The sequence below is a fragment of the Loxodonta africana genome, chromosome X, assembly GCF_030014295.1.
Source record: "Loxodonta africana isolate mLoxAfr1 chromosome X, mLoxAfr1.hap2, whole genome shotgun sequence".
NCBI classification, from domain to species: domain Eukaryota; kingdom Metazoa; phylum Chordata; class Mammalia; order Proboscidea; family Elephantidae; genus Loxodonta; species Loxodonta africana.
In genome coordinates this window covers 97,040,479-97,060,165 of record NC_087369.1, presented here as the reverse complement: position 1 = coordinate 97,060,165, position 19,687 = coordinate 97,040,479, and the positions used below count along the sequence as shown (strand labels likewise).

At 38.8% G+C, this 19,687-nt stretch overlaps 1 protein-coding gene across 1 annotated transcript in view; it reads left to right on the top strand.

Annotated features, from left to right (window-relative positions):
* The window catches only part of HDX (highly divergent homeobox), a 135,619-nt gene that overhangs the window by 68,213 nt on the left and 47,719 nt on the right, over positions 1–19,687 (top strand). The window contains exon 4 of the mRNA XM_003412703.4: positions 378–524. Coding sequence (XP_003412751.1) covers positions 378–524 — 147 coding nt within the window. The remainder of the gene's footprint in view (positions 1–377; positions 525–19,687) is intronic.

Here is a 19,687-nt window from a genome sequence, read left to right as displayed (position 1 = left end):
TGCATAGAGAAGAAGTTCAAAAGAATAAATATTAAAATGGTAATAAATGGTTATTTTCAGGATTGTGGGTGATTTAAATTATCTTTCTATATATCTGTATTTTCTACAATTAACGTGTATTATTTATGTTATTAAAACTTTTTATATCAACATTATTTGTCATCAGTTAAAAAAATTCTACTCATTTAATTCTATGTTATAGAAATAAATGCAATGAAAATGCTCATTTTCAGAATGGGAGAACACAGAGTAAGAATTATGAAATGACCTTAGCTAATATTATGTGTTGAAAGTAACCTAACACATCTCACCCTAATGATTGTTTCTATAATATTCTTTCCTTTGATAATCCTGATTTTTAAAAATCTCTTTCACAGCTACAGGATCGCACTCAGTTCAGTGACCGAGACTTAGCCACTCTTAAGAAGTACTGGGACAATGGCATGACAAGCCTGGGCTCTGTTTGTAGAGAGAAAATTGAAGCAGTTGCAACTGAATTAAATGTTGACTGTGAAATAGTTCGGGTAAGATATTTTCAATAATTTTCATGTTGTGGTTGGTAAGTGGCATAAATGAAAGTTTTAAAACACTGCATGTGGTGCTACGAATGATAGCATTACTAAAGTGAAAAGACAACCACAGAACAGGAAAAAATATTTGAAAATCATATATCTGATAACGGATTTGTATCCAAAATATGTAAAGAACTCTTAAAACTCAAAAGACAAATAATCCAATTTAAAAACAAGCATTTCGTCAAAGAAGATATACACACGGCTAATAAGCACATGAAAAGATGCTTGACGTTATTATTAGAGAAATGCAAATCAAAACCACAATGAGATACCACTTCATACCCACTGTTGTTGTTGTTAGTTGCCAGGAAATTGGGATGGCTATTAAAAAAAAAAAAAAGACGTATAATAACAAATGCCGATCACAATGTGGAGAAATTGGAATCCTTGTACACTGTTGGTGGGAATGTAAAATGTTTTAGCCTCTTTGGAAAACAGTCTGGCATTTCCTTAAAAAGATTAGCATAGAGTTACCATATGACCTCCTCCTAGGTATATATACCCAAGAGAATTGAAAATGCATGCCTGCACAAAAACTTGTACACAAATGTTCACAGTGACATCACTACTAATAGCCAAAATGTGGAAACAGCCCAAATAACCATCAAGTGAATGGATTTTAAAAAAATGTGGTATATACATGCAGTGGAATAGTATTCACCCATAAAAAGGAATGAAATACTGATACATGGTACAACATGCATAAACCTTGCAAATATTATGCTAAGTGAAATAAGCCTATCACAAAAGATTACATATTATATGATTCCATTTATATGAAATATCCAGAATAGGGTTATCTATAGAGACATAAATACAGTCAGAATACTCTTTAGAAGCCACAATGGGGAGACTTTGTCTCACATACTTCGGACACGTTACCATGCTTTGTAGAGGCTCAGAGAAGAAGAGGAAGACTCTCAACGAAATGGATTGACACAGTGGATGCAACAATGGGCTCAAACATAGCAACACTTGAGAGGGTGGTACAGGACCAGGAAGTGTTTTGTTCTGTTTTACTTAGGGTCCCTATGAGTTGGAACTGACTCGATGACACCTAACAACAGCAACAACAAGTTCTTATAATCATGGAAACACTGGTGGCATAGTGGTTAAGTGCTACGGCTGCTAACCAAGAGGTCAGCAGTTCAAATCCCCCAGGCGCTCCTTGGAAACTCTATTGGGCAGTTCTACTCTGTCCTATAGGGTCACTGCAAGTTGGAATCAACTCAACGGCAGTGGGTTATAGAGACATAAAATAGATTAGTGGTTGCCAGGGGCTGAAGTGGGAGGGGAGTATGAGAGAATGGGGAGTAATGGCTAATGGGTACTGGTTTTTTTGGGAGGATTATGAAAATGTTTTAAAACTAGATTGTGGTGATGGTTGCACAACTTTGAATATATAAAAAAATTGAATTGTACACTTTAAATGAGTGAATTGTATGATATTTGAAATATATCTCAATGTAATTGTTTAAAAAATACATAAGCTGAATAGAAATACATCTCACATGTTACATAATGAATGATAGATAAGAAATTGTACTGCTTAAACAAAATACTAGCAAACAGAATCCAACAGCATATTAAAGAGTCATGCACCATGACCAAGTGGGATTTATCCTAGGAATGCAAGGATGATTTAACATTAGAAAACCAATCAACGCAATACACCACATCGATAGAACAAAGAAAAAGAGCCACATGAACATCTCTATGCATCTAGAAAAAACATTTGGTAAAATCCAACACCCTTTTCCAAAACCCTCAAGAACATTGGAATAGAAAGGAAATTCCTCAGTATGATTCAGGGCATATATGAAATGATAACGGTCGACATTATACTTAATGGAGAAAGACTGAGAGCTTTCCCCTTGAAATCAGGAATAAGACAAGGGTGCCCTCTCTCACCACTTTTATTCCATTATATTGCATTAGAAGTCCTAGCCAGAGCAATAAGGCAAGAAAAAGTAATAACAGATATCCTGATTGGAAAAGAAGCAAAGTGATCTCTCTTCACAGACGACATGATCTTATATATAGAAAAACCCAAAGAGTCCATGTGAAAAATTCTAGAGCTAATAGAGAAATTTAGCAAAGTTTCAGGGAAAAAAGTCAACAAACAAAGAGTTCAGTACCTACACACCAACAATGAGAAATCTAAAAGGGAAATTAGGGGGATGATTCAATTTACAACAGCATCTTACACAATAAAATACCTAGGAATGAATTTAACCAAGGATGTGAAGGTTTATATGCTAAAAATTATAAAACACTGCTGGAAGATATTAAAGAAGACTTAAATAAATGGAAAGATGGTCCATGTCCATGGACTGGAAGACTTAATATTATTAAGATGTCAGTACTACTCAAACCAATCTATAGATTCAACTCAATTCAGACCAAAATTCCAACAGCCTTCTTTGCAAAAATGGAAAAACCAATCCTCAACTTTATATGGAATGGCAAAATGACCCAAATAGCTAAAGCAATGTTGAAAGAGAAAAACAAAGAAGGACTCACACTTCCTGATTTTAAAACATATGACCACTGTAATCAATAAAATGGGCACATAGACCAATAGAATAGACTTCAAAGTCTAGAAATAAAGCTACACTTCTATTGTCAACTGATTTTTCACAAGGGTGCTAAGTCCGTTCAATGAGGAAAGAAGAGCCTCTTCAATAAATGGTGTTGGGAAGACTGGATTTCCACATTCAGAAAAATGAAACAGGATACATGCTTCACACCATATACAAAAAAAAAAAATTCAAAATGGATTAAGGACCTAAATTTGCTAATAACTAAAATCATAAAATTCTCAGAAGAAAATGCAGGGACAATGCTGTCATGCCTAGTTTTAACAATGGATTATCCAATATAATATCAAAGGCACAAGCAGCAAAAGTCAAAATAAATAAATGGAACCTCAATGAAAATGGAACAACTTGTATAGAAATTGTTGAGTGGGAACCTAAACTGCTGGGTAAACCTTCGCTGAGAACACAATAAAATATTATTTAAAAAGATACACAGTGTATAAAAACGGTGTGGCAGGGGTGTCTGACCTCCTTGTCTAACTTCACAAGGAGGAAGGAGAATTAAGATCAATAGCCCAGGGCTGATTCTTAGGAGGCAGCTGTCAGACATACCTCCTCTCTCTAACGTTTCTACCAAATCTGACATCAACTGTCCCTCCCACGGAACTTTCTACGTCTCTGCTGAGTTTGATAATTTGTTGCAATGGTCACACAGAACTCACAGACCATACTTGAAGTTATGGGGTTTATTAGGGAAGTAACACGCTACAATTCAGGTTCAGGAACGACTCAGGATACAGTTCTTTGATCAGGACAGTCTCCTCTCAGCCATGCCCATAGGCAGGTCTCTCTCTTTTTTTTTTTCTCAATATATATATAAAGTTTCAACAACTTCAACAAGAAAAAGACAACCCAATCATAAAATGGACAAAGGACTTGAACAGATATTTCACTAAAGAGGGTATTCAAATGGACACCAAACACATGAAAATATGCTCAACATAATTAGCCATCAGAGAGATGGAAATCAAAACCACAATGAGATACCATTTCACTCCCACTAAGATGGCTAAGATAAAAAAAAATCATAATAACAAATATTGGGAAGGATGTGGGGAAATTGGAACACTTATCCACAGCTGGTGGAAATGCAAAATGGTACAGCTGTCGTGGAAAACAATGTAGCAGGTCCTCAAAAAACTAAAATTAGAATTGACATATGACCCTTTAGCCATGATTGTGGGGATGGCATCAGACTGGGCAGTGTTTTGTTCTGTTGTACATAGGGTCTTTATGAGTCAAAACAACTCAGTGGCACCTAACAACAACAACAACATGAATAATATTCAACATGTATCTGTAAATTTGTCTTACTGTGGTGTTTTGCCTGTTGCTAATACTGTCACTAGTATTTCAAATATTAGCAGGGTCACCGTTGGTGGACAGGTTTCAGAGGAGCTTCCAGCCAAAGACAGACTAGGAAGAAGGACCTGGCGGGGTCTACTTCCGAAAAAATTGACCAGTGAAAACCTTATGAATAGCAGTGGGAGATTGTCTGATACACTGACGTAAAATGAACCCCTCAGGTTGGAAGACACTCAAAATAAGACTGGGGATAGCTGGGGCCAAGACGGCAGAGTAGTCAGATGCTTCCTGTGGTCCCTCTTACAACAAAGACCCCAAAAAACAAGTGAATCAATTAATATGACAATCTAGGTTGAAAAAATGTCACCCTGAAGACTAAGGTGTGTCTGACCCAAGCCATAGTATTTTCAATCATATCAGATGCATGTTAAAGCTGGACAATGAATAAAGAAGACCGAAGAAGAATTGACGCCTTTGAGTTGTGGTGTTGGTGAAGAATATTGAATATACCATGGACTGCCAAAAGAATGTACAAATCTGTCTTGGAGGAAGTGCAGCCAGAATGCTCCTTAGAGGCAAGGATGGCGAAACTGCATCTTACATACTTTGGACATGTTGTCAGGAGGGTTGAGTCCCTGGAGAAGGACATCATGCTTGGCAGAGTACAGGGTTAGCGGAAAAGAGGAAGACCCTCAACAAGGTGGATTGACACAGTGGCTGCAACAATGAGCTCAAGCATAACAACGATTGTAAGGATGGCGCAGGACCAGTGTTTCGTTCTGTTGTGCATAGGGTTGCTAAGAGTCGGAACTGGCTCAACAGCACCTAACAACAACAACAAAAGGTGCCCTGAACATCAAAGACAAACTTAAGTAGTCGGACTGAGTGTCAGGGGGAGGGAGAGACAGTTTAGAAACAGTGAGGATTTGCCAGACTTTCCTAACTGGCACTCTGCAAGCTGGATGGGCCAGTGCTGATGGGCTGAGGCAAGAAGTAGTGCTTGGGACACTTTTCCCACATCAGGAGAAATAGAGCAGTGGAGAGTCTGCTCAAGCTTGCAGAAGCAGGGAGAAACAGCACTCAATTAGTGAAAGATAAGTACAAGGGTCTAATCTACTTTGTGGATCAAAAAAACCCTTCTCCCATTTGGGAAATACCTCTCTCCCATTTGCCTTCCCCCCTCCTCACTCTGCTCTGGGTCCCGGTTTGGCTTCAGTAATTGCTGTTCCCCCTGGGCAGGAAGTAGACCCTGTTGTGCCACCTGAGCCATTCTCCTGGTTTTGTAGAGGGAACAAATTAACAAACAGGAAAAAATACTCTGCCAGCTCCCCTAAGCTTGAAACTCAGGGCAGGCACAGCCCTTTTGCTAGGCACAGACATACAGGGTCCACAGACTTTGAATGCCTTTCACCCCAGCATAGACCAGAGTGGGCCCATTTCAACAGTGTAGGCCCTCACTAGCACAGTACAAAATGGATATATACCTGAAGCCTGTTTTCAACTGCAGCAACCATAAGGAGGAGTGGCAGATTCCTGATATTTGACACCGCCCTGACCATTAAGCAGGGCCTGCACCTACCTACGTCAGGGGCCTGAGGACTGGTGACCCCACCCACTCCACCTAGCCACCTGTTACAGGGGTCTAAGAATAAGTGGTACTCACTAGCCCTTACAGCCAATAGCACTGGGGGCCAAAGTCCTGCTGCGAAACCCACCCACTTACACACTCTAGCAAACAGGGACATGCCTTTCACCCAGACACTCAGGGTCAGCTGTCAGGCCCCTGCCTTGCTCATCAGCTGACTCCCTACTGCAGCCAGATACCTGTGCCTGCTCCGGTCACCCCTATGTAGCCCTCCTTGTGTAGGACTGTAGGCGAGAGCCTGCACCACACACTTGGTGACCTATGATCTGCACACCTGAGCACACAAGAAAAGTAAATGGATTCCTGGACTCGCATATCTAGTAGCAGCTACAAACACCTAGAGATAGGACATGAAGGCCTCAAAGATGCCAATACTCAAAGTAGCTCACGCAACCAGCCTATTTGGGCATATCAAAAGAAAACAAGAAGCTAGGACATGGTACCAAAAACCAAACCAAACCCAGTGCCGTCGAGTTGATTCCAACTCATAGTGATCCTACAGGACAGAGTAGAACTGCCCCATAGAGTTTCCAAGGAGTGCCTGGCAGATTCGAACTGCCGATCCTTTGGTTAGCAGCCATAGCACTTAGCCACTATGCCACCTGGGTTTAGGACATGGTAAGCAAACATAAAATAAATTAATATAATAGTTTATTGATGGTTCGGAAACCCTGGTGGTTAAGTGCTATGGCTGCTAACCAAAGGATCGGCAGTTTGAATCTGCCAGGCACTCCCTGGAAACTCTGTGGGGCAGTTCTACTCTGTCCTGTAGGGCCACTATGAGTCAGAATCAACTCGATGGCGGGGGCACTGGGATTGATGGTTCAGAGACAACAGTCAATATCAACATCACATAAGAAGGAAAACCATAATGGCTTCAGCAAGTGACCAAAACAAAGCACCAAGAAACCTCCTGGAGGAAGATACAAAACCCACGGCCATCGAGTCAATTCTGACTCATAGCAACTGTATAGGACAGAGTAGAACTGCCCCATAGAGTTTCCAAGGGAGGAAGATAACTTCTTGGAATTACCAGAGGTAGAATTCAAAAGATTAATACACAGAGCCGTTCAAGAGATCAGGAAGGAGATCAAGCAAAACACAGACCAAGCCAAGGAACACACAGACAAAGTAACAGAGGAACTTAAGAAGGTTTTACAAGAGCATAATGACAAATTCAGCAGGCTGCAAGAATCCATAAACAGAAAACCAAAAGATTAACAATAAAATTTCAGAATTAGATAACTCAATAGAAAGTCATAGCAGCAGAATTGAAGAAATGGAAGTGAGAATTAGTGAGACTGAAGATAAAGCACGTGACACCAATATATTTGAGGAAAAATCAGATAAAAGAATTTTTAAAAAATAAAGAAATTCTAATAATTATGTGGGACTCTATCAAGAGGAATAACCTATGAGTGACTGGAGTGCAAGATCAAGGGGGGGATAACAGAAAATACAGAGAGATTTGTTGAAGATTTGTTGGCAGAAAACTTCCCTGATATCATGAAAGAAGAGAAGATATCTATCCAAGAAGCTCATTGAACCATACACAGGGGATATCCCAAAAGAAAGTCACCAACACATATTATAATCAAACTTGCCAAAACCAAAGATAAAGAGAATTTTAAGAGCAGCTAGTGACAAAAGGATAAAAAAAAAAAAAAAAAATTTTTTTTTTTTTTTTTAGTCACCTACAAAGGAGAGTCAATAAGACTAAGCTCTGACTATTCAGCAGAAACCATGTAGGCAAAAAGGCAATGGGATGATATATATAAAGCCTTGAAGGAAAAAAAAGTGGCCAGCCAAGAATTATATATCCAGCAAAACTGTCTCTCAAATATGATAGCAAAATTAGGACATTTCCAGATAAAGAGAAGTTTAAGGAATTTGTAAAAACCAAACCAAAATTTCAAGAAATACTAAAGGGAGTCCTCAGGTCAGAAAATCAATAACATCAGATAACAACCCAAGACTAGAACACAGGACAGAACAACCAGATATCAACCCAGATAGGGAAGTCACACAAAAAAGCCAAAGTCAAAACACTGAAAATAGGGAAACAGAGATGTCAATATGTAAAGGATGACAACATTAAAACAGAGGGACTAAATAACGTAGTCATAGATCCTTCACATGGAGAGGAAGTGAATGCGATATCAACAAATAAAAGATTGGTTTAAACTTAGAAAAATAGAGGTAAATATTAAGGTAACCATAAAGGAAACTAACAATTCTACACACCAAAATAAAAAAAACAAGAAAAACAGTAATTATGCTGAACATAAATGGACTAAATGCACCAATAAAGAGACAGAGAGTGGCAGAAAGGATAAAAAAAAACAAGATCTGTCTATGTGCTGCCTACAAGAGACATATCTTAGACTCAAAGACAAAAACAAACTAAAACTCAAAGTATAGAAAAAACATACCAAGCAAACAACAATCAAAAACAGAGCAGGAGTGGCAATATTAATCTCTGACAAAGTAGACTTTAAAGTAAAATCCACCACAAAGGATAAGCAAGAACATTGTACAATGATTAAAGGGTCAATGTACTAGGAGAACATGACAGTAATAAATATTTATGCACCCAATGACAGGGCTCCAAAATACCTAAAACAAACTCTAACAGCATTGAAAAGAGAAATAGACAGCCCCACAATAATAGTAAAAAAATAGGAGACTTCAAAATACAGATTTCAGTAAAGGACAGAACATCAAGAAACAAGTTCAAAAAAGACACGGAAGATCTAAATGCCACAATCGATCAACTTGATCTCATAGACATATACAGAACACTCCACCCAACAGCAGCCAAGTGTACTTTCTTTTCCAACTCACATGGAACATTCTTCAGAACAGACCACACATTAGGCCACAAAGCAAGCCATAACAAAAATATTACAAAGTGTATTTTCTGCCCATAAAGCCATAAAATTAAAAAATCTGTAACAGAAAAAGCAAGGAAAAAAATTAAATATATGGAAAGTGAACAGCACCTTGCTCAACAACTACTGTGTTATAGAAGAAATTAAGGCGACTACACCCATGGATGTCACCAGGCTGGAATACACAGGAATCAAATCTAGTACACATGTAGAAAGAAACAATAGAGAAGCTCAATATCATCAGTTAGAACAACACCCAGGCTGACTGTGGAACAGACCATCAATTGCTCATATGCAAATTCAAGTTGAAGCTGAAGAAAATTAGAGCAAATCCACAAGAGCCAAAACATAACCTTGAGTATACTCACCTGAATTCAGAGACCATCTCAGGAATAGATTTGATGCATAAAACACTAATACCGAAGACCAGACCAATTGTTGAATGACACCAAAGACATCATACCTTAAGAAAGCAAGAGGTCATTAAAAGGACAGTAAAGAAAGAAAAGAACGAAATGGATTTCAGAAGAGACTATGAGGCTTGCTTTTCAACATAGAGTACCTAAAGTGAAAGGAAGAAATGATGAAGTAAAAGAGCTAAACAGAAGATTTCAAAGGGCAGCTCGAGAAGACAAAGTAAAGTACTATAATGTGCAAAGACCTGAAATCAGAAAACCCAAAGGATAGAATACACTCAGCATTTGTTTAGCTGAAAAAACTGAAGAAAAAATTCAAACCTTGAATGTAGAGGCAGAGCCAAGATGGCGGAATAGACAGATGCTTCTGGTGAGCCTTCTTTACAACAAAGACCCAAAAAAACAAGTGAAACAAGTATATTTGCGACAAGCTGGTAGCCCTGAGCTTCAAAGGCAAGCTTAGAAAACGAACCGAGGGGCAGGGGGAGGAAGAGAATGTTCAGAAGCGGAGAAAAGCTACCGGACCTGAATCACGGGAAGCCCTCAGGTACCATTCCCAGAGCAGCAGTGGCAGGCTGGTACTATAGCTTTCAGCCACAGTTTCCTCAGGGAGTAGCAGCCAGCCACACAGCCTACTCACACCTCTGCAACCAGAGAAGAACGGCTCTCTTGGCAAAAGCTAAATACTTGTGTATATTTTACAGCACCCCCCGCCCACAAGCTGGCTTCAGCGGCTGAAATCTCTGGGCATGACATAGGCACTGTTGAGCACCTAGATCCATCCTCCTGGCCTTGGCGAAGGAAAAAATTTGCAACTGGGGGAAAAGATAATTTGCTAGCTCCACTAACTGGGGGAGTACAGGACAGAAGCGGCACCTATCCAGGCATAAACAGTCCGTGGACTTTGAGCAACTTTTCCCTCTGCATGGACCTGTGTGAGCCTATTTCAGGAGAATAGGCCCTTGTTGGCAGACTCCAACTGTTTCAGCTGTGCAGTGAAGAGGAGGGTGTTTGATGTTTGATATTGCTTTGCCTATTAAACAAGGTCCTCTCCTACCCACATCAGGGACCTGAGGACTGGTGACTCCACTCAGGTCACTCAGCCACCCGTGATGGGGTCCAAGGATAACTGGTACCTCCCAGTCCTTACAACCAAAAACTTTGGGTGCCCATGGTCCATCTTCAGAACCCTCCCACCTGCCCGCTCTAGGAAACAGGGACACGCTTTCCTCAGAGACACTCGGGGGTCGGTTCTCAGCCACCTGCCTTGTTCAGAGAATGAACGCCTGCTGCAATCAGATACTGGTATATACACCAATCACCCCTGCCCCTCTAAGACTGTAAGACAGAGCCTGTACCACACACTTGATGATCAGCTACCTGGAAATCTGAGCTGAATTCCTACAAGAAAACTGAATGGACTCCTAGACTGAGATATCTGATAACAGCTCTAGCCATCTGCAGACAGGATATCAGAGCTCCAAAGGCAACAATAATCAAGCTAGCTCACTCAAGCAACCCATTTGGGTATAACAAAACAAAACAAAGCGAGAAGCTATGACACAGTAAGCAAGCATAAACTAATACAATAACTCATAAATGGCTCGGAGACAACAGTCAGTATCAAGTCACATAAAGAAACAGGTCATGGTCACCTCAACAAACTCTCAAAACAAAGAATCCAGGGATCTTCAAGATGAAAGTGCATTCCTGGAATTACCGGAGATAGAATAGAAAAGTTGAATACACAGAACCCTTCAAGACATCAGGAAGGAAATGAGGCAATACGCAGAACAAGCCAAGGAACACACAGATAAAGCAACTGAAGAAATTAGAAAGATCATTCAGGAACATAATGAAAAGTTTAATAAGCTGGAAAAACTATAGACAGACAGCAATCAGAAATTCAGAAAATTAACAATAAAATTACAGAAGTAGACAACTCAATAGAAAGTCAGATGAGCAGAATTGAGTTGAAGCCAGAATTTCTGAACTCGAAGATAAATCACTTGGTGCTAATATATTTGAAGAAAATCAGATAAAATAATTAAAAAAAATGAAGAAACCTTAAGAATCATGTGGGACTCTATCAAGAGAAATAACCTACGAGCGATTGGAGTATCAGAACAGGGAGGGATAACGGAAAATACAGAGAGAACTGCCAAAGATTTGTTGGCAGAAAACTTCCCTGATATTGTGAAAGATGAGAAGATAACTATCCAAGATGCTCATTGAACTCCACATAAGGTAGATCTTGAAAGAAAGTAAGAAAGACATATTATAATTAAACTTGCCAAACCAAAGATAAAGAGAGGATTATAAGAGCAGCGAGGGATAAACGAAAAGTCACCTACAAAGGAGGGCCAATAAGAATAAGCTCGGACTACTCAGCAGAAACCATGCAGGCAAGAAGGGAATGGGATGACATATATAAAAAATTGAAGGAAAAAAATTGCCTGCCAAGAATCATAAATCCAGCAAACCTGTCTCTTAAATATGAAGGTGAAATTAAGACATTTCCAGATAAACACAAGTTTAGGGAATTTGTAAAAACCAGACCAAAACTACAAGAAATACTAAAGAGAGTTCTTTGGTTAGAAAATCAATATTATCAGGTATCAACCCAAGATTAAAACACTGGGCAGAGCAGTCAGAAGTCAACCCAGAGAGGGAAATCAAAAAAATAAATTAAGATTAAAAAAAACACTTAAAACAGGGTTACAAAGATGTTATTATCTAAAAGAAGACAACATTAAAACAAAAAAGAGGGACTAAAAGTAGTCACAGATCTTCCATATGGAGAGGAAGATAAGGTGATACAAAGAAATAAAATTTAGGTTTAAATTTTAGAAAAATAGGGGTAAATAATAAGGTAACCACAAAGGAGACAAACTATCCTACACATCAAAATAAAAAGACAACCTACAGACTGGGAAAAAGTTTTTAGCTATGATATTTCCAATCAGGGCCTGATCTCTAGAATCTACATGACACTGCAAAAACTCAGCTACGAAAAGACAAATAACCCAATTCAAAATGGGCAAAAGGTATGAATAGACACTTCGCTAAAGAAGGCATTCAGGTAGCTAACAGATACATGAGGAAATGCTCACGATCATCAGCCATTAGAGAAATGCAAATCAAAACTACAATGAGATTTCATCTCACTCCAACAAGGTTGGCATTAATTCAAAAAACACAAAATAATAAATGTTGGAGATGTTGTGGAGAGATTGGAACATTATACACCGCTGGTGGGAATGTAAAATGGTACAAACAATTTGGAAATAAATTTGGCGCTTCCTTAAAAAGCTAGAAATAGAACTACCATACAACCCAGCAATCCCACTCCTCGGAATATATCCTAGAGAAATAAGAGTCTCTACACAGATGTATGCACATCCATGTTTATTGCGGCACTGTTTACAATAATCAAAAGATGGAAGCAAACAAGGTGCCCATCAAAGGATGAATGGATAAATAAATTATGGTATATTCACACAATGGAATACTAAGCATCGATAAAGAACAGTGAGGAACCTGTGAAACATTTCATACTATGGAGGAACCTGGAAGGCATTATGCTAAGTGAAATTAGTCAGTTGCAAAAGGACAAATATTTTATAAGACCACTATTATAAGAACTTGAGAAATAGTTTAAACAGAGAAGAAAACACTCTTTTGTGGTTATAAGAGGGGGGAGGGAGGGAGGTTGGGAGAGGGGTATTCACTAGTTAGATAGTAGATAAGAAGTATTTTAGGCGAAGGGAAAGACAACACACAATACAGGGGAGGTCAGCACAACGGGACTAAACCAAAAGCAAAGAAGTTTCCTGAATAGACTGGATGCTTCCAAGGTCAGCAAAGCAGGGGCAGGGGTTTGGGAACCATGGTCAAGTCAATTGGCATAATAAAATCTATTAAGAAAACATTCTGCATCCCACTTTGAAGAGTGGCATCTGGGGTCTTAAACGCTAGCAAGCGGCCATCTAAGATGCATCAATGAGTTTCAACCCACCTGGATCAAAGGAGAATGAAGAACACCAAGGACACAATGTAATTATGTGCCTGAGAGACGGAAAGGGCCACATGAACCAGAGACTACATCATCCTGAGACCATAAGAACTAGATGGTGCCCAGCTACAACCGATGACCGCCCTGACAGGGAACACAACAGAGAACCCCTGAGGGAGCAGGAGAGCAATGCGATGCAGCCCCCAAATTCTCATAAAAAGACCAGACTTAATGGTCTGACTGAGATTAGGAGGACCCTGGTGGTCATGTCCCCCAAACCTTCTCTTGGCCCAGGACAGGAACCATTCCCGAAGCCAACTCTTCAGACATGGATTGGACTGGACAATGGGTTAGAGAGGGATGCTGGTGAGGAGTGAGCTTCTTGGATCAGGTGGGCACTTGAGACCTTGTTGGTATCTCCTGCCTGGAGGGGAGATGAGAGGGTAGAGGGGTTTAGAAGCTGGTGAAATGTATAAGAAAAGAGAGAGTGGAGGGAGGGAGTGGGCTGTATCTTTAGGGGGAGAGTAATTGGGAGTATGTAGTAAGGTATATATAAGTTTTTATGTGAGAGACTGACTTAATTTGTAAACTTTCACTTAAAGCACAAGAAAAATTATTTAAAAAATTCAAACCTCGAGTTGCAATAGTGAAGGACTCTATAGGGAAAATATTGAATGACACAGGAAGCATCAAAAGAAGATGGAAGCAATGAGTATACAGAGTCACTGTAACAAAAAGAATTGGTCGACTTTCAACCATTTCAGGAGGTAGCATATGATCAAGAACCAACAGTACTGAAGAAAAAAGTCCAAGCAGCACTGAAAAAACAAAAAAAGGCATTGGCAAAAAAGAAGGCTCCAGGAATTCATGGAATACCAACTGGGATGTTTCAAGAAACAGATGCAGCACTGGAGGTGCTCACTCATCTATGCCAAAATATTTGGAGAACAGCTGCCTGGCCTACCAACTGGAAGAGATCCATATTTGTGGCCATTCCAAAGAACAGTGATCCAACAGAATGTGGAAATTATTGAACAATATTATTAATATCACATACAAGTAAAATTTTGCTGAGTATCATTCAAAAGCAGTTGCAGCATTACATCGACTGGGAACTGCCAGAAATTTAAGCTGGATTCAGAAGAAATGGAGCAAGGGATATCATTGCTGATGTCAGATGAATCCTGGCTGAAAGCAGAGACTACCAGAAAGATGTTTTATTGACTATGCAAAGGCATCCAACTTTGTGAATCATAACAAATTATGAACAACATTTCAAAGAATGAAAGGCCCAGAACACTTTCTTGTGCTCATGTGGAACCTGTAATAGACCAAGAGGCAGTCGTTCAAACAGAATAAGGGGATGCTGTGTGGTTTAAAGTCAGGAAAGATGTGAATCAGGGTTGTATTCTTTCACCATACCTATTCAATCTGTATGCTGAGCAAATAATCCGAGAAGCTGGACTATATGAAGAAGAACAGGGCATCAGGATTGGAGAAGACTCATTAACAGCCCAGGATGTGAAGGTGGCACGACTTTGCTTGCTGAAAGTGAAGAGGACTTAAAGCACTTACTGGTGAAGATCAAAGATTGCAGCCTTTGGAATGGATTGCGCCTCAACATAAAGAAAACAAAAATCCTCACAACTGGACCAATAAGCAAAATCATGATAAATGGAGAAAATATTGAAGTTGTCTAAGGACTTCATTTTACTTGGATCCACAATCAATGTCCTTGGAAGCAGCAGTCAAGAAATCAAAGTAGGCATTGCATTGGACAACTTTGCTGCAAAAGAGCTCTTTAAAGTATTAAAAAGCAAAGATGTCACTTTGAGGACTAAGGTGGGCCTGACCCAAGCCATGATACGCATGTGGAAACTGGACAGTGAATAAGGAAGACCGAAGAAGAATTTGACGCCTTTGAACTATGGTGTTGGTGAAGAATAATGAATATACCATAGATTGCCAGAAGAACAAACGAATCTGTCTAGGAAGAAGTACAGCTGTAATTCTCCTTGGAAGCAAGGATAGCGAGACTTTGATTCAGATAACTTTGGACATGTTATCAGGAGGGCCCATTCTCTGGAGAAGGACATCATGCTTGGTAAAGTAGAGTGTCAGCAAAAAAGAGGACAGCCCTCAACGAGATGGATTGACACAGCTGCAGCAACAATGGGCTAAAACATAACAATGATTGTGAGGATGGCGCAGGATTGGGCAGTGTTTCGTTCCGTTGTACATAGGGTCACTCTGAGTCGGAACTGACTCAACGGCAGCTAACAGCATGAATAATGAGCTACATTAATTAGAATCAAGTTTGACAGTGAATAACATAAAAACTCAAAATAACTGGCTTAGTCAAAATATTTCTGTTCATTGTTTAAGTTCAAAGGTATACAGTTTACAGCTGGTATGTCAGTTCTGCGCTATGATGTCCTCAGACACTCAGGTGCCTTCCACCTTACCATTTTGTCTTCAAACTCCAAAATAATGACATTTATATTCCAGACAGCATGTCTGGGAGAGGAAGGAAGAAGGGACAAACGGCTTATATTGCCTATCTTTTAAAGGGGATTAGCAGGTCTGCTACAAAACACTTTTATTTATATGCCATTGGCTAAATATTAGTCACATAGTCATACCTAACTGCAAAGAAAGGTGGAAGTGTAGTTTTACTGTGGGCAACCAGCCATTTACTCACCTAACTATTCTATTATTCTGGCCAATGGGGGGAACAGATACTGGTGAACAGTCAAAAGTCTTTGTCATCCATGTTTATGTATCTACTTCTTTTTTTTCCAGTGTTAAAAAAACAAAAACAAAAACAAAACCTGTTGCCGTCTAGTCGATTCCAACTCACAGCGACCCTATAGGACAGAGTAGAACTGCCCCGTAGGATTTCCAAGGACTGCCTGGTGGATTCGAACTGCCGAACTTTTTGGTTAGCAGTCGTAGCTCTTAACCACTACACCTCCAGAGTTTCCATTTCGGTATTAGCCCTTGTTAATTCATTTTCCACTGTGAAATGTGAGGTTTTATAGCCCTTTCAGGAACTCCTCTTTGATCCTTTCACATACATTGCATGCTTCTTATCTCTTTATCCTTCTAATATAGTTATTTTGTAATATTAGCTAGTTCAATATTTAATGTTAACATTATTATGACTATGTAAATACTTTCACTTTGAATTATATTGTATGCTATTATTATTATATCTTTCCTGCACATTTTTTCCCTGGAGCTCATAATTTACTTATTTTTTGTATTTGTTTTTGGTATGTTTAATTTTATAGGTACTTATTACTAATTTCGGAAAGCCTGGTGCTGTAGTGATTAAGAGCTATAGCTGCTAACCAAAAGATGAGCAGTTCAATTCCACCAGGTGCTTCTTGGAAACTTTGTGGGGCAGTTCTACTCTGTCCTATAGGGTCACTATGAGTCGGAATCGACTTGAAGGCAATGGGTTTTTACGGTTTTATTACTAATTTGGAGCCCTAGTGGCTCAGTGGTTAAGTGTTCAACTGCTAATCAAAAGGTTGGCAGTTCAAATCCCCCATCCGCTCCTTGGAAACCCTATGGGGCAGTTATACTGTATCCTATAGGGTCATTATGAGTCAGAATTGACTCCATGGCAGCGAGTTTTGGGTTACTAATTTCCAAATTATACCCCACCTAATAATTTTTTTAATGATTAACTTGACATTATAGGCAAAGTTTGCCTATAATGTCAAGTTAATCATTAAAAAAATTATTAGGTGGGGTATAATTTGGAAATTTTAGGTTCATTTTTTTCCTGTTATGTATTCCTGAAAAGTCTAAGAAGGAAACTTGGCATATTTTTCCTTTGAACTTATTAAGTATTATTAATTATGTGCTCATTTCTTTAACTTGGGAATTTCATTCCCAGGTTAGTGACTATTTTTTACTGACTTATTTTGAAAAGGTAAACTGAGCACTTATTACATGTCAGGACTCTTCTAGGTGCTAAGGAAAAAATACAGCTCACCCAAGGAACTTACGATTTAAAAAAAAATTTTTTTTTTTTGCATGGTCAAATTATTTAATGTCTCTGGGCTTCAGGTTCCACGTATAATAAATGGGTATAAATAGCAGAGGGTCGTTTTGAGGTAATATATATGCATAATAAGTGTGAAGTACCACAGATCCCTCCTAAAAGTTGGTCCCCTCCCCTGTCTCATTAGAGTTCAGTTTAATGCCTGTCTTTCCCGTGTTTGGGTTATAGTGAACATATGTCAAAATATACTCTTGTGTGATCAAACGTTTGTATGAACAACACGTTTGAATGTTCAAAATACATTTTTCAAGACTTAAAGAATTTTATGGAAAATGTGTGTTTTTACATTTCAGGTTATATTTATTTTCAAAGGAGCATGGCTAGATTTGAAATTTATTTAAATAAAAGAGTTTTCATTTATGTAATTTTGACCTTTCTTATTGCATTAGATATAATCCCTGCAACTTGTGCACAAAACAAATATAGTAATTTTTCTGTTATCTGCCATAAACTTTGACTCAGAGCTGGAGGGTACCTTGAAATTGAGTTCAATGTCCTCATTTTATATTTAAGAAAAATGAGACCAGATAAGGGGATGCCTTGCCCAAGGTCACACAGTCAGTGGCTAAAATCCAGGTCTCTTTATTCCCAGTCTAGCATTTTTACACTTCACCGGTGTATGTTTTATCATAAGCATCACTTTGGATGCTTCTTAAAAATCTAGATTCAAGAGAAAAAAAAATCCAGATTACCTCATCCCATCCCCGACCTACTGAATCAGGATTTACAGTGGAAGACCTAGGGTTCTGTATTTTTTAATTTCTCCAATAATTTTTATGTTTAGGTAAATTTGGAAAACACTTCACTACACTGTATCATTATAACTACGTTTTCCAGCTTTTCCTTCATAACAACACTTGGTCAAAATTTGTCAGTTGTATTTGCTTATCTACAAGTTTATTTTCTATGACCCTATTAGATAATGTAAGTTTAAGGTCCGTGAGAACACAGACTATGCTGTTTTGTTTGCCACTGCATTTCTTGCACGAGAGCAGTAATTGGTACACAGTGTTGTTGCTGTTGTTAGGTGCCATTGAGTTGGTTCTGACTAATGGCAACCCTATGTACAGCAAAACAAAACACTGCCTGGTCCTGCACTATCCTCGCAATATTGCTATGTTTGAGCCCATTGTTTCAGCCACTGAGTCAGTCCATCTCGTTGAGGTTCTTCCACTTTTTCAATGACCCTCTACTTTACCAAGCATAATGTTCTTCTCAGTAGCAATAAATATTTGTGAAATGAATGGCTAACAGAAAGGTGTACCGTTTATGTATAGCATAAAATGATAACAAAATATATAATAAAATACATTAAAATTAAAAGAAGATTGGAATATAGTTTCATATTGTTTTCATAGAAAATGTACTTGTCATGCTTAATAGCCATTTTGTTTTTGGGGTCACTACATAGGAGTCCTGGTTGAGAAGACACAGAATAATTCCATAGATTTATAACTATGCTTAAGGGAGTAAGATTACATATAATCCAGGAGAGTAAAGAGTTAAAAACAGTTTCTCTCATTTTGCACATAAATCTGAGGCTGAGTGATAATTTGCCCATCAGTCACATAAAATGGGGAAATATATATATATAACCCCAAAAAACCTACATGTATATATATTTGCACCACCACGAGTGATTATGGGATGCATATATTTAAAGACTAGGGATGTTTAATGTGAAAACAAGTAAAATCTTACCCTTCACAAAGTTGGTAGCTGGAATGTAGAACAAGGAGTTTGGAGCGATGTGGATCTGGAGTGAAGGAGTAAAACCAATGCCTAGAAGTAATAGAACAATAGATATTGATTCAGTTTAAGGAAGAGCATTTTGACAAAGCTATCCAAAACGTCCACCATTTGTGTTTTTGTTGTTCTGTAGTAGCTTGAGAGTTGCTGTGATGCTGGAATCTATGCCACCTGCATCTCAAATACCAGAGGGTCACCCATGGTGGACAGGTTTCAGTAGAGCTTCTAGACAACAACAGACTAGGAAGAAGGACGTGGTGGTCAAATTCTGAAAGAATTGGCCAGTGAAAACCTCAGGAATAGAAGCAAAATATTGTTCGATATTGTCATGGATTGAAAACATGTGTGTATTAACTTGGTTAGGCCATGATTCCCAGCATCTTGTGGTTTTCCTCCATTTTGTAATTGTAATCTTA